This window comes from Vipera ursinii (assembly GCF_947247035.1).
Source record: "Vipera ursinii genome assembly, chromosome: 9".
NCBI classification, from domain to species: Eukaryota; Metazoa; Chordata; class Lepidosauria; order Squamata; family Viperidae; genus Vipera; species Vipera ursinii.
Genome location: NC_139523.1, coordinates 15420025 through 15433683, shown reverse-complemented (window position 1 = coordinate 15433683; position 13659 = coordinate 15420025). Strand labels below are relative to the sequence as shown.

General features: G+C 43.9%; 1 protein-coding gene across 1 annotated transcript in view; it reads left to right on the top strand.

Moving 5' to 3' along the window:
• SDC3 (syndecan 3) overlaps positions 1-13235 on the top strand; it is a gene marked incomplete at its 5' end in the record, with an annotated part of 73354 nt that extends 60119 nt beyond the window's left edge. The window contains 3 exons of the mRNA XM_083370002.1: positions 3139-3710; positions 11087-11351; positions 12928-13235. Of these exons, the coding sequence (XP_083226128.1) occupies positions 3139-3710; positions 11087-11351; positions 12928-13094 (1004 nt within the window). The 3' untranslated portion in view covers positions 13095-13235. The remainder of the gene's footprint in view (positions 1-3138; positions 3711-11086; positions 11352-12927) is intronic.
• Positions 13236-13659: the final 424 nt, after the last annotated feature.

Genomic DNA, 13659 nt, shown 5'->3' with positions numbered 1-13659 from the left:
TAATAATAATAATAATAATAATAATAATGATGATGATGATAATGATGATGATGATGATGATGATGATGATGATGATGAAGAAGGTCATCTAGTCCAGTGGTGGCAAACCTATGGCACGCATGCCAGAGATGGCACTCAGAGCCCTGTCTGTGGGCACGTGTGCCACCGCTGCCAGCAGCAAGTCCATCAGGCTGCCACCGCCGCAAGAGCCCCGCCCAGTACAAAGAAGGCGAAGCGGCCGACTATCAAGCTCAAGTAGAGGTGGTAGAGCGGAGGTCACCAACCATTGTCGATTGGCGGACTGGAAGAAAAGGGAGGGGGAAGCATTTTACATGAGTGCATGCACACACGGGGCCGCGAGCACGCACATGGTGCAAATGGGGTGGGGCCAGTGCCTGCGTGATACTAGCCCTGCCCGGTTCTTGCATGGTGCAGCGCCTCGTATCTGCACCCTGCGGTGCAGCGGCGGCCGTTTTTGCACCTTGCAGCACGGTGCCCTGTTTTTGCACCCCCGTTTTTGGCGTGCCAGAGGCGGCACTCACAGGTGCCTCCCTGCTCCCCACCCCTGAGGGCACCACAATGCTGATGCGGCCCTGGCACTTTGCGATAAATAAATGGGTTTTGGGTTGCGGTTTGGGCACTCGGTGTCTAAAAGGTTCGCCATCAGTGATCTAGCCCAACCCTCTGCTCAGGCAGGAAACCCTATACCATTTCGGACAAATGGTTGTCCAGTCTCTTCTTAAAAACTTCCAGTGTTGGAGCATCCACAACTTCTGGAGGCAGGTTGTTCCACTGGTTAATTGTTCTAACTGTCAGGAAGTTTCTCCTTAGTTCTAGGTTGCTTCTCTCCTTGACTAGTTTCCATCCGTTGCTTCTTGTCCTGCCTTTGGCGCTTTGACTCCCTCTTCTTTGTGGCAGCCCCTCAAATATTGGAAGACTGCTATCATGATTTTTCTTTTGGATGTGATGTGAACTCAGCAAACTGCTCATGTTTCATGCAATGGGCAAACCTACTTCATATCATGGTTTAATGCAGTCTGCAAACCTGACCAGTGCCTTATCTTTCATGGTGTGCTCATTTTTTCAGATATCTGTAGAATAATGAAAAGATTCCTCTCCCTCCGTCCATCTCTCTCTCTCACCCTCCCTCCCTCTTTCCTTCTCCCTCTCCTCTCCTCTCTCTCCCTCCCCCTCTCTCTCTCTCTCCCTCCCTCCCTCCCTCTTTCCTTCTCCCTCTCCTCTCTCTCTCTCTTCTCTCACAACAATCAAGTCTCTGGTCACCCCTATTGCCTCACTGGAAAAAGTTCTCCAGAAAAGGAGATTCTTATTTCAGAGGAAACAAACTTTTGAGAATGTGTGAATTTTGATACAATATGTGTAAAGAGGCAACCTGTAGAAAACCCCTTTCCCAATTTTTGTACTCCCCAAAACCTACTGAGATAAGGGTCAACAGTCCTGTTTTTAATCGACAATATAAGGGGCAGGGTAGGTATGCGAGATCTCTTGGAAGCTTAACTGACTTCTTTTATTGCTTCAATCACATAATGATGAGCTCACGCCTGGCCGTGTCTGTCAAAGACCCCTGGGAAGATGTTGATGCTGGATCTGATGTATCTTTGCCTTCTTTGGGTCCAAATATTGTACGGTGGAGTTCCTATCACCCACCGAAGTCCTTTGCAATTCTCACTGAATTCAACAGATTAAAAGAACGTTGAATGCTGCCTTAGGATTCATGGAGATTTGCATCTTTTCGAGGAGGAAAAGAGCGAAGGTTGCAAGAGTATAAATTTCTTAAGGATTAACAAGTGGTAAATTCCACAGAATCGAAAAGAATGACTTCTGAGGAAACATGTAGATCATCGCAGTGCTGTTGTTCAGCTCTGGTTGTAAAAACATGGAAAATCAAAGCAGGTTTTTAACGCTAACTAAAATAGCAGGAATGCCCATTAAAAAAGCAAATTGCAGCAGTTGCCATGCTCTTAATTTGCCAGCTAATATCCATAGTTTAATTTTCATTCAGTTCACAGTGCGTTGTTTTGATTCATTCATTGACTTTAATTATTTCAAAAAGAGGGAGTTTTCTGCGGAAGCAACTCGAACGGCAAATTTGGGTGCCATAGATAGGAAGGCAGATCTCTCGTTGGTTGGGGGTGCACTTTCCAATAATCAGAATCCAGAAAACTGGCATAGCTTCCAGATTCTTCTGAGCTACAGCTCCCAGCACCCCTCTTCTCTAGGCAACTGTGGCTTAGTAAAATCTGGAGGACTACAGCTTTCCCAATTCGTATTATAAAATAGGCTGTTTGTTGTATCTTGTTTCGCTTGCAGCATTATGACAACTAATAATATTAGTCAGCGTGAATAATCTACTGCTGAAAAAAAATGACTTATGACCGTTTTTCACACTTAGGACCGTTATAGCATCCCCTTGGTCATGTGATCAAAATTTGGATGCTTTGCATATTTATGATGGTTGCAGCGTCCTGTGGGGATGTGATCACTTTTTGTAACCTTCTGACAAGCAAAGTCAATGGGGAGACCAGATTCACTTAACAACCGTGTCACTAACTTAACAACTGCAGTGATTCACTTAGCAACTGTGGCAAGAAAGATTGTAAAATGGGGCAAAAGTCACTTAACTGTCTCGCTTAGCAATGGAAATGTTGGGCTCACTTGCGGTCATAAGTTGGGGGACTACCTGTATTCCTGTTCGTTTCCTGCTGTAGGGTAATGTAGAGCAGACATGTCAAACACAAGGCCCGGGGGCCAGATCCGGCCTGCGAAGTGGTTTCATGTGGCCCGCGAAGCCATCCTGGAAACAGTGAGGGAACGGCCCCCACTGCCTTGGCCCTGGCCCAGAGACCCTCCTCCTGCCAGAGACCCTCAGATCTGTCCCACTCCTGCCCAGGCCCCCATAGGCACCCTTGATGCGAACGATGTAGAGCTGGCCACGCCCACCCAGTAGGCCATACGCACTCTAGCCATGCCCACCCAGTAGGCCACGCCCACCCTGGCCACACCCACACGGCCCCCTGAGGGCAACTGCAATGCTGATGCGGCCCTCAATGAAATTGAGTTTGACACCCCTGATCTAGAGTATTGTTATTTTCTAGATGATGTTCCTGTTCTCTCTTGCAGATTTCAAGCAGGACCCTGGATCCAAGACAGTTGTGCGACTCACCACAGATTCACCCGTCCTTCTTGCTACCACCTCAGCTGTGTTGCCTGTCACATCTGTGCAACCAGTTGCCACCCCTTTGGCACCACTCCCTACAGAGGAAAGTATTTCTAATTCAGCTACCAACGGTCTGTACCTCCCCAGAATTTCAGAAGCACCAGCAGTCACCGTCTGGAAAGCAGTAGGTGTTACTGCAACTACTGCAGCCCGCGATGTGGCTACTACTACTACTACTACAACTACTACTGCTTCCAGCATGGCTACGACAGCCTCCACCACAACAGTTACCTCTAAACCAACCACTGCCCTGAGGGACCTGCTGCCTGTGATCACAATTGTTGCTGTGACACAGTCAACAATGCTTGAAACCCCAACGACTGCTACTGTAGCCAGAACGGAAATTCCAGCTTCTTCCCCGGGGACGACCATTGGGACAAAGGTCAGAGATACAGCACAGCTCAGCACTTCACAGGAACCAGATGTTACGACAAAGCCCCAGCCTCCTACAGCAACACCAACGGATGCTGCTCAGGTAGACCTGAAGCTAGGAAGGAGTTTAAAGAGAGGCTCTTTGTCTCAGTATGGTGATTTCTGCACGCGCTAAAGCCAAGGTGGGGAACTATGGCCTATGACTTGTGGACTTCAACTCCCAGTCATAAAGGGCCACAGTTTCTCATCTCATAGTCTTTCAGGTCTAACTAAAGATAAGGTACAAGCTCACGATAACAGTTCTGGTCCTTCTGCCTGTTTATCAATCAATGAATCAATAATAATAATAATAATAATAATAATAAGTTGGAAGGGACCTTGGAGGTCATCTGGTCCAACCCCCTGCTCAGGCAGGAAACCCTATACCATTTCAGACAAGTGGCTGTCCAGTCTCTTCTTAAAAACTTCCAGCGTTGGAGCATTCACAGCTTCTGGAGGCAGGTTGTTCCACTGATTAGTTGTTCTAACTGTCAGGAAGTTTCTCCTTAGTTCTAGGTTGCTTCTCTCCTTGACTAGTTTCCATCCATTGCTTCTTGTCCTGCTTTCAGGTGCTTTGGAGAATAGCTTGACTCCCTCTTCTTTGGGGCAGCCCCTGAGATATTGGAACACTGCTATCATGTCACCCCTCACCCTTCTCTTCGTTAAACTACGCATACCCAATTCCAGCAACCGTTCCCTATATGTTTTAGCCTCCAGTCCCCCAATCATCTTTGTTGCTCTTCTCTGTACCCTTTCTAGAGTCTCAACATCAATGTCAGCCAATCATTAGTTTCCTCCCTTTTTTCCATTTTCCCTTTCTTTCTGTCTTCTTTTGCTTAGAAACAGTTCAATATTGTTGGCCCAATTGGTTTTGAAGCAGTAGCTTTAGCACTGGCGGTGCCTTTTCAGCGCAAATGTTCATCACTTCTTTGTTTCTTCTGTGTTGAGCTCTTCACCTGAGAAAAAGGATTCGGGGGTGGAGTCTGCGTATGCAAAGAAGGGAAAATAAATAGTGAAACTGGGAGTCATCAAGGAAGGCTACAGCCTTTGCTCCTAATTTCCAATAGTTTCAGGATTTCCCTAGATGACTTGTATGAAGAAGTTGAGGGAATGACGATCAGATTTCCAGATGACATCCCACCGGGAGGGATTTGCTACTACGATTACCCTAGAAGACAGAAGTTCAGATGGACGGTTTGAGACGTGGGCTGAAAGTGACAGCTTGAAATTTAGCAGAGATGGATGCAAAGTTCTTCACTTAGGAGAAAGATGTTGCAATACTACAAAATGAGAGATACCAGACTGGGTACAGTGAAAAGGAACTGGAAACTTTAATCACCAGTGAAATGTGTTTCAGTTTGCTGAAACAGTCAAATGCAGAGGTATAGTTTTCAAATCAGGGTGTGTATGTCATTGTTCTTCATTAGACAAGTTCTGCCTTGAGTAGCATGTCTAGACCTAAGCACGACACGTTCAGAAAATTTCAGGGAGAGTGGAAGAGACATCAAGAATGGCCACAAGAATACACAGAGGTCTGGACCTTGAGGCTTGCAAGGAGAAACCCAGGGGTGGGGATGTTATTTTAAAGGAAGATGCTATCAGTGGGAAGAATATGAGAATGATTTCCAAAAACTGTCTATGGAGATTCTCAATCATCCAAGTCATGGTTGTCCCAAAGGTGATTTTCCAAAAGGCATCTGGACTTTCTTTGTTTTACCTTGAAAACGTTTCACTTCTCATCCAAGAAGGATGAGAACTAAAGAAGCTTCTCGGATGACAAGGGAAAGGTTTTCAAGAAAAAAACACACGAGAAAGTCTAGTTGCCTTTTGGAAAATCACCTTTGGGACTTACAAAATAAGTTGTGAAGAAAGGCAAAGACTAGGTTGTTGTTTTTTTTACTGCGCCAGACTGCCAGAAACGAAACAGGCAACGGGAAGGCTGCTTCCACTTGAATGTTAGGAAACGTCTAATCATAAAAATCACTTCAGCAGAGGAACTAATACTGTATGAGGATAATTAGCTCATCCTCACTAGATGGGCTCAAAGAGACATCTTTGGGAATGCTTTGAATTAGATCCCTGGTATTTAACGACTTGGGTTTCCTCTGTGAGTCTGTAAAATACACCACTCATTAGCATGGAGAAGAAACATAACGTAGAATTAAATTATGCATCTAAAGATGCCTAAGTTACCTTCCTACTAGGAAACAGACTTTTCAAATTGATTAAACTAATTGTAGAAATCCCACTTCTGTTATTGTGTACACTCACTCACACACACACACACACACACACACACACACACACACACACAGAGAGAGAGAGAGAGAGAGAGAGAGAGAGAGAGAGAGAGAGAGAGAGAGAGAGAGAGAGAGAGAATTTGGCTGAATATCCAGGAGCACCATCAATGAAATCTGTAATTAACCTGACTAAAATTTTAGTTATTTACATGAGTAGATAATACTTTAATGTTTTATTCCTTTGTGTGGTCTCCATGGCAACTTAGAACAGGAATTTAAATATAAAACAATTGAATGAACTGTATCGCTAAAAAGGAATGACACAGATTTAAACAAAATTAAGCTATGAACAGATCTAGATTTCATACCGCTACAGTTTGGGAAACCAAAAGGTGTCTAAATGAAATGAAAACTGGTGCTATGTGAATATATTTATCAAGATCTATTAGGTCATTGGGATTCAATGGGGAATGTTGGTGAAGGGCTGGTTGAAGCCCAGAACTATGAAGGCTTCAACTGTTATTTCAGATGATACAAAAACCTGCTTATCTTTCGATGCTCCAGTCCATTCTGTTGTGTGCCATCTCAAATATCTGAAGGTGGCCGTACTTGAAGCAAATGAAAGCAGTGAGAAAAATGAGGGATCCTTGGTGCTGTTTGAGCTTGGTGGTTTTCTGGCAGACATTTCGTTACTCAAACTAAGTAACATCATCATCAACCTATAAAGCCCTAAATGGCTTGGGTCCGGGATATCTGAGGGAACACCTGCTGCCAGCATCAAGCTCCCTTCGTCCAGTGCGCTCCCACAGGGAGGGTCTTCTCAGGGTGCCGCCGGTTAAAGATTGCCGGCGGGTAACACCCAGGGGGAGGGCCTTCTCAGTGGGTGCGCCTGCCCTGTGGAACCAGCTGCCCACGGAGCTTAGGACTGCCCCCGACCTCCGTTCATTCCGCCGGGACCTGAAGACCTGGCTCTTCGAGCTCTCTGGCCCAGGCTGAGAATTTTTTAATTTTTAATTTTAACTGGGTTTTTATTTTTCTCAGGGTCTCATTTAATCTTTTTTAATTTGTTTTTAACTTTTGTTTTGATTTTCTTTTAAATATCCTGTAAACCGCCCTGAGTCCTTCGGGAAAGGGCGGTATATAAATCTAAATAAATAAATAAAATAAATAAATCAGTGTTAGACTAGCACCGATGATGTTACCTAGTTTGGGTAATGAAATGCTTGCAAGAAAACAGCCAAGCCCAGAGAACACCAAGGACCCCTTATTTCAACCCTGAGCTACAAATATTCTCCTTTATTAATGAGAAAAATAAAAGGTAGGGTTTCCTCAAGGTGGTGCACACGAGGAACTTTGTGGGAAATGTAAAATGGGGGCTTCCCGACCCAGCCATCGGGATGGAACATTTCTAGGGCCCTTGTATCAATGGAAAAGGGATGCTGAACTTTTAGCCCAGAAAATGTATCACCCCAATCTTTGGTTAGTCAATTCTGCAGCACATCAGGAGCTCCGATATTAGCTCCAAAGTTCCTTCCAGGAGACTCTCATTGCCTTTCCTATGGGGGAAAATGGTTTCTCCTGACTCCGTTACGCATTGTGGCTATGACATTTTCAAAGAGGAAGACAAAGAGGGGGAGGGGGGAATCACATCAGCCGCTAGATGCTGCACATCCCTGAATGAATTGTTTCCGTCACAGCTATATAGGGCATCCTTTTTAACAGTCTGGTGGTTGTAAATATGACAGGTGTTGCTGGGAAATCTGATCTTGCTCTGTCCTCTCTTTGGAAAATAGAAAAAAGAAGGAAAGGGGATTTCTTCCCTGTTGTTAACACATTGAAAAGACAGGGACCAGCTGTGCGTAGGTGGGAATAGGTTGAGGTGAAGGATGAAGTACAAGAGCCAAGGGCAAGTACCAAAGCCAAGGATACGTCAGAGCTGGGTTTACTCCTCTGGCTTCACGCCTATAGAGATTCTCGATCATCCAGGTCATCCAAAAGGCAACTGGGCTTTTTTCCTTGAAAACATTTCGCTTCCCATCCAAGAAACGTCTTCGGTTCTGAATGAACTTCAGAAGTTTCTTGGATGAGAAGTGAAATATTTGCAAGGAAAAAAAATCTAGAAGATCCAGTTGCCTTTTGGAAAAGCATATTTGGCTTGTTTCTTTAAGCTTTACATTTTATCCTTTCTACAACTCTACAGCAGTAGGCTGACATCATACCCAAACTTTGCAGCTGAGATGAAAACTCAGATTTGGTGTTTTTTCCCCCAACTCCTTCCCAGGACTCTGGTTTCATCACCAGCCTTCTCTATCTAGTCTGCTACTTTCTGATGTTAGAAGGGAATGATTGAAGATGAATTCTTACACATCTAAATGTCACCAGGTTGGGGAAAGTGGCAATCAATCCAAGTGGTCAAAGTTGCTGGGAGTTGGGTGGCATTACAAATAAAATAAATTGTGGTTGGTTGCACAGTCAGCCAGAAGTTCAGATTGGACTTGACATTTATATCCTCCTGTCGAGTCCTTCTCGAGGCCCTGGGATAGGTGGATCTTGTTGTTTAATAATATTAAATATATTGTCTCAGGATGTAAGCTGTTCAAAGTAAAGCTGCCTTTTGCAATTGACTGATGGGATTTTCTCAATGCAGTTGATGTTCAAGTGCTGCTCCAGATGTGTTGGAATTAATCCAAGGGGCCTTAATATTGCCGCTATCTTGGATTTTTCTTTTTATCACAATTGTTCTACTCCTATTTGCAGGTCTTTATATTTTGTGATTTTTCTCCAGTTCTTTCTCTTCTATTCAGCTGTCTCCAGGGGTTGCAATGTTCCCTAGCCAGACTTTTTATCTTTTTATCTTCTTCTTCCTCCTCTATCAACTGTTAGGTCTGGAATGTTGTGTGGCAGATGCTTGTCTGTTTGAATTCTAAAGTCCCAGAATACCACACTGTTGTGCCATTGTTCATCATCAGTCTTTGGGATCTTCTTGCAGCAGCTAACTAGACGGTTCACTGTTTCTTCAGCTTCTTTGCAGAGATGGCGTTTGCTATCTGTTACTGTCTTCTCAGTTCAGACTTTAGGACTGCCCCCAACCTCCGTTCATTCCGCCGGGACCTGAAGACCTGGCTCTTCGAGCTCTCTGGCCCAGGCTGAGAATATTTTTAATTTTAATTTTAATTGGGTTTTAATTTTCTCAGGGTTCTATTTAATTTCTTTTAATTTTGTTTTAACGTTTGTATTGACTGTTTTTTAAATGCCCTGTAAACTGCCCTGAGTCCTTCGGGAAAGGGCAGTATATAAATCTAAATAAAATAAATAAAATAAATAAATAAATATGGATTTGTTCATAAGGTTTGGTCTTCTGCAGCCAGAATGAGCCCCTGTGTCTCTTTCTTCAACTTTCCTGCTCTTGGCCGTTGCCTGGTCTTCTTGTTATCTGATTTGCCTGCTAATGTTTTTTTTTTAAATTTTAATTTAATTTAATTTTAATCCCATTTATATCCCGCCCTTCTCCGAAGAGTGAAATGTAGTGACCATGTAATACTTTGCCTTGCTATGCCTCTCTTCTTCATTTGATGTTTCTTATAGATCAGTTCGGTCTCTTCGGTATTCAGTAAACCTTCATGGTGTACTAGCCTCAGTTTCTCTTTGTTAAATGTCCTACAGGTGTTCTTCCAATTCCCCCTTTTTTTTCTTACGTTGGTTGGTTTCAGAGTTAGCTTTGCTGTCCATTTGTTTGGCCCTCCCTAAGGACCTGTTGTTATTATATAATTATTTCTACCATCCTGGCTGTGATTGCAGAGGAGTTTTCCTCCTTACCATCAATGTGCCTGAGAAATTTGTGCATTTAAGCATTCGTTTAGAGCCCTCTTTTAAAAGCTTTCTCATTCATTCTTGTTTTTTTTCTCTCTGTCTGTCTGTCTGTCTGTCTTTCTTTCATTCGGGGCAGTACAAAGGTTGCCCATGCTGGTACCAGGAACCTAGAGACAGAATTAAACATTTTGCATTGTTACGAAAAGAAATTAATACATCACCTATTCATGTTTCAATTTCTCTCAGCCCTTTACATTTTCCACCACTAAATTGAGCATATGCCAGATGTGCAAACTGGAACACTCAAAATTTCATAGCCGTCGTTGCTGAGAATTTTGGGACATGAAGACCACACTCAGTCTGGAATCGTATATCCTAACTCTGGCTATCTCCCCTTGAGTTTTTAAAGATGATATTTGCCCACATTTGCTCTTTTATGCATAATATCTTCTATCCCGAAGCTGCCATCCATCCGAGCAGATTTCTTCCTCTTATCCACTGGACATTTCAGTCTGCTGATCTGCCTGTTTTCCCAAGCAAACTCACAGGAGACTATTTTTTTCCCCTTTTTCTTTTTTGGCATCTTGAAGACTCAATTTGTGACAGGCATGACTAAATACGGGTGGGGAGGTGGGGGCTAGTTCGAAAGGGATGAATCTCTAACTCCCCCTCCTGGCCATCATCCATAAAGGCAGCAGAGCTGATTCTACACACGTAGACACACACCAAAACCGGTCCGCTCTATATCTCACTGCCATCCCGGCGGAGATAAATTGTACAAGGAAGGCAGTTTTTTTATCAAAAGTACAAAGCTTGATACAGGAAAAAAATTGATGAAACTTTCAAGTAACCGTGGGCAGTGGAATCCAAAGACAGGTTGTGTGTGTGTGGGTGAGTGTGTGTGTGAGAGGGAGGGAGGGAGGGAGAGAGAAAGAAAAGAATAGGAGAAGAATAGCCAAATTAAAGCTCATTTAGGCTCATGGCAGCTGGAGGAGTACACTGTTCTTTTCTTGGATGAATATTTTGCCTTGATTTCCTCTTCCTATAGCTTCCTATGTAAACGACGACGAATGCTTAACAGTCAATGCTCATTTTGAGATTTGAAGGGGCCTCTTTCAAGCCTTCTCTTTCATCCCCCAAAGAGGTGAAACAGCCTGGGGTTGAAACTTTTGTTCCACCTACTCCTGGATGCTCTTGAGCCGTAAGCTCTGGGTCATCTATGTCTGTTGTCCTGGATCTCAGGCCAACCCAGGTAGTGGTCAAGTAACATCTTGCTCATCAGCCGGGCTAAGTGTTGGAGAGAAATTCACTGAAAAGAGGGGGGGGCATTATTATTTAACTTTCCTGCTTTCTGTATGCTCTTTCTCTCCCCCCCCCCTCTCTCTTCCAGGCAGAACCCATGGAAACGTCCCTTTCCACAGTTACGGTGAACGAACTTGAAGTTCCCCTCAGCGGGGACTTTGAAATTCACGAGGAGGAAGAGGTAGCTCAGACCGAACTTGGCAACGAAGTGGTGCCCCTGGTCACCCCTGCAGCCGGGCCAGGGTTGAAAAAGAAAATGGAACCAGGGCTCCTTGACAATACAATAGAGTCGGGAAATTCAGCAGCACAGCTGCCCCAGAAAAACATACTGGAAAGGAAAGAAGTGCTCATAGGTAAGATGTATTACCGATGGCCAGTCTGGCTCCGTGGGCATGTTTGAGGGGAGAGAATGGAATGGTCTTTGTGGAAAGCAACTTCAAATGCCTCCAGAGCCAGAGGACCGGCTTCCGTGCCTCAGAGCGCGTGAGGTGGCTTTTCAAAATGTTGCCTCGAGGAATTTACTATATTGCGTCGGTTAGTTGTCAGACTGATCAGGATTCAAAACACATTGTGTAGAGAGCTAGCTGCAAGCTTCTCCATAATCCATGAAAAGACACGGCGAACCTTGCTGGATCACTGGAACGGTGGTTTGAAAGAAGTTCAGAAAGTCTCCAGCCTAACCTATGTGGGGATTACAATATTAAAAGGAAATAGCTCCACAGCTAGAATTTTTTGTAAACGCATCCCATCCCTCTAATCTCAATAAATGTTAAAGAAGACACTGCGAATCTTGCTTGGAAGGCATTACTTCTAACCGAGGCAGCTGCCAGACTTATCTGACACTGCAAGCTGGACTATAGCGTGGGAGAAACAAGGCAGGAGACAGAGAAACGTTCATATACCTAAATTTGCACTGTTGTGAGCCATCATTTCCTAACTTTCTAGTGGTTTTTTTTAAAAAAATATATATATCGTAAAAATCCACATCACTTGCCATTTTTAACCTGCCCTAACTCAAAGCTTTCCTTTGCAATTTCCCTATGTGTGCATAATATTTAGCATAAATGTCCCATGTCATGCCATTGTTACTGGGGTGTGAAGATTACTTTTGGTCCAGTCTGATTCAGAATCGACTCTGAACATTCATTTCAGTGATTTGAACTTAAACTGATTGTGCAACAACTCAATCTTATTCTATCTGAGCCTGCTTTTATGTGCTGTTTTTATTGTTGCAGCAACTTCTTTGGCCACTGACCATAAATAAATAGAAATAAATTTCAATTTTCACCTTTCCAAAGGCTGCTAGGCCAGAATACGTCAGGGGTCCAATCCAACAGGGCCCCGCTTAGGTTCTTATGTACATTTGAAGTCAACCACAATCATTCTCATAACCCTTACAGAATAGGCTCATCTAATTCCTTGATCCAGTACTTGAGGGGGGGGAGGAACTCAATTTTTCAAAGCTTTATGGAAAGCTAACAATTTTGGGAGCATGAAAACCCAGTGAAATATAAAATATGTCAGAGGTAGTTGTGGTGGGGGTGGAATGATAAAAAAGTAAAGATGGTGGGCACAACCATCAAATATTCACTCCATTTGTATGCGTGTGACATGTTAAAAAGGGGATGAGGCTTCAGTAGTGCAGTTGCAGCCACACTCTTGACTATTTTGATTCTCCCTCCGTAGACACTTCTGAAATCCATCCATCCACCCATCCATTCATCCATCCATCCACCCATCCATTGGTCCATCCACCCCTCTATCAGTCCATCCATCAGTCTATCCGTCCATCCATGCATCCATGCATCCACCTGTCCATCCCTCCGTCCCTCCCCAGGATTTTAATATTCAATTTTCTAAATTTTTGTTTTTATATAAAAGGTAAGCAGATAAAGATGTCTTTAACTTTCCTCTGTGGTCCATTTGCAGCTGTGATTGTGGGAGGGGTCGTCGGGGCCCTCTTTGCCGCTTTCCTGGTGATGCTCTTGATCTACCGGATGAAGAAGAAAGATGAAGGAAGCTACACACTGGAAGAGCCCAAACAGGCAAGTGTCACATACCAAAAACCTGACAAGCAGGAGGAATTTTATGCATAGACTGGAACCTCGAGTGCCTCACCATCTCTTTTCAGTCTCAATGCTGTCCTTTTTTAAACAACAACAACTACACTACAAACCCATCTCTGATTCAACTTGACTCTTTCTAATCAAGTCTATCAAGTTTAACCTGAAAGTTTGAAGAAACCAACCATTTTAAAAAGGGTTGCGCATTTTTAGAAGGCAACAGAGCTGACTCGCATTGTAGCACGGAAGGTCCTGAAAGGAGTGCCGATGTGGGGGACCCAAGAGGTAGACCTTTCGGCTGTCTCCTAGAAGTTCTTCTGGAATTAACAGGAAGTCCTGGTCTCATACCTAACTCAGGACTACAGCACTGATCTTTTTTTAAAATTAAGCGGACACTTTTGGTTGTCGATACTTTCTGATACTATTCAAGACAAGGGTTTCACTTCATGGGGTAGAAGATGCAATATTTGATAGACCAGGCTGCTCATAGGCCATCACCTGTTCTGACTGAGCAACTGTGCTGGAGTTGACCTTTGGGATTGCGTCCTTGAAGATATCACCTGGTCTGCAGGCCCACTCTTTGTATCTTGCTTCCTTT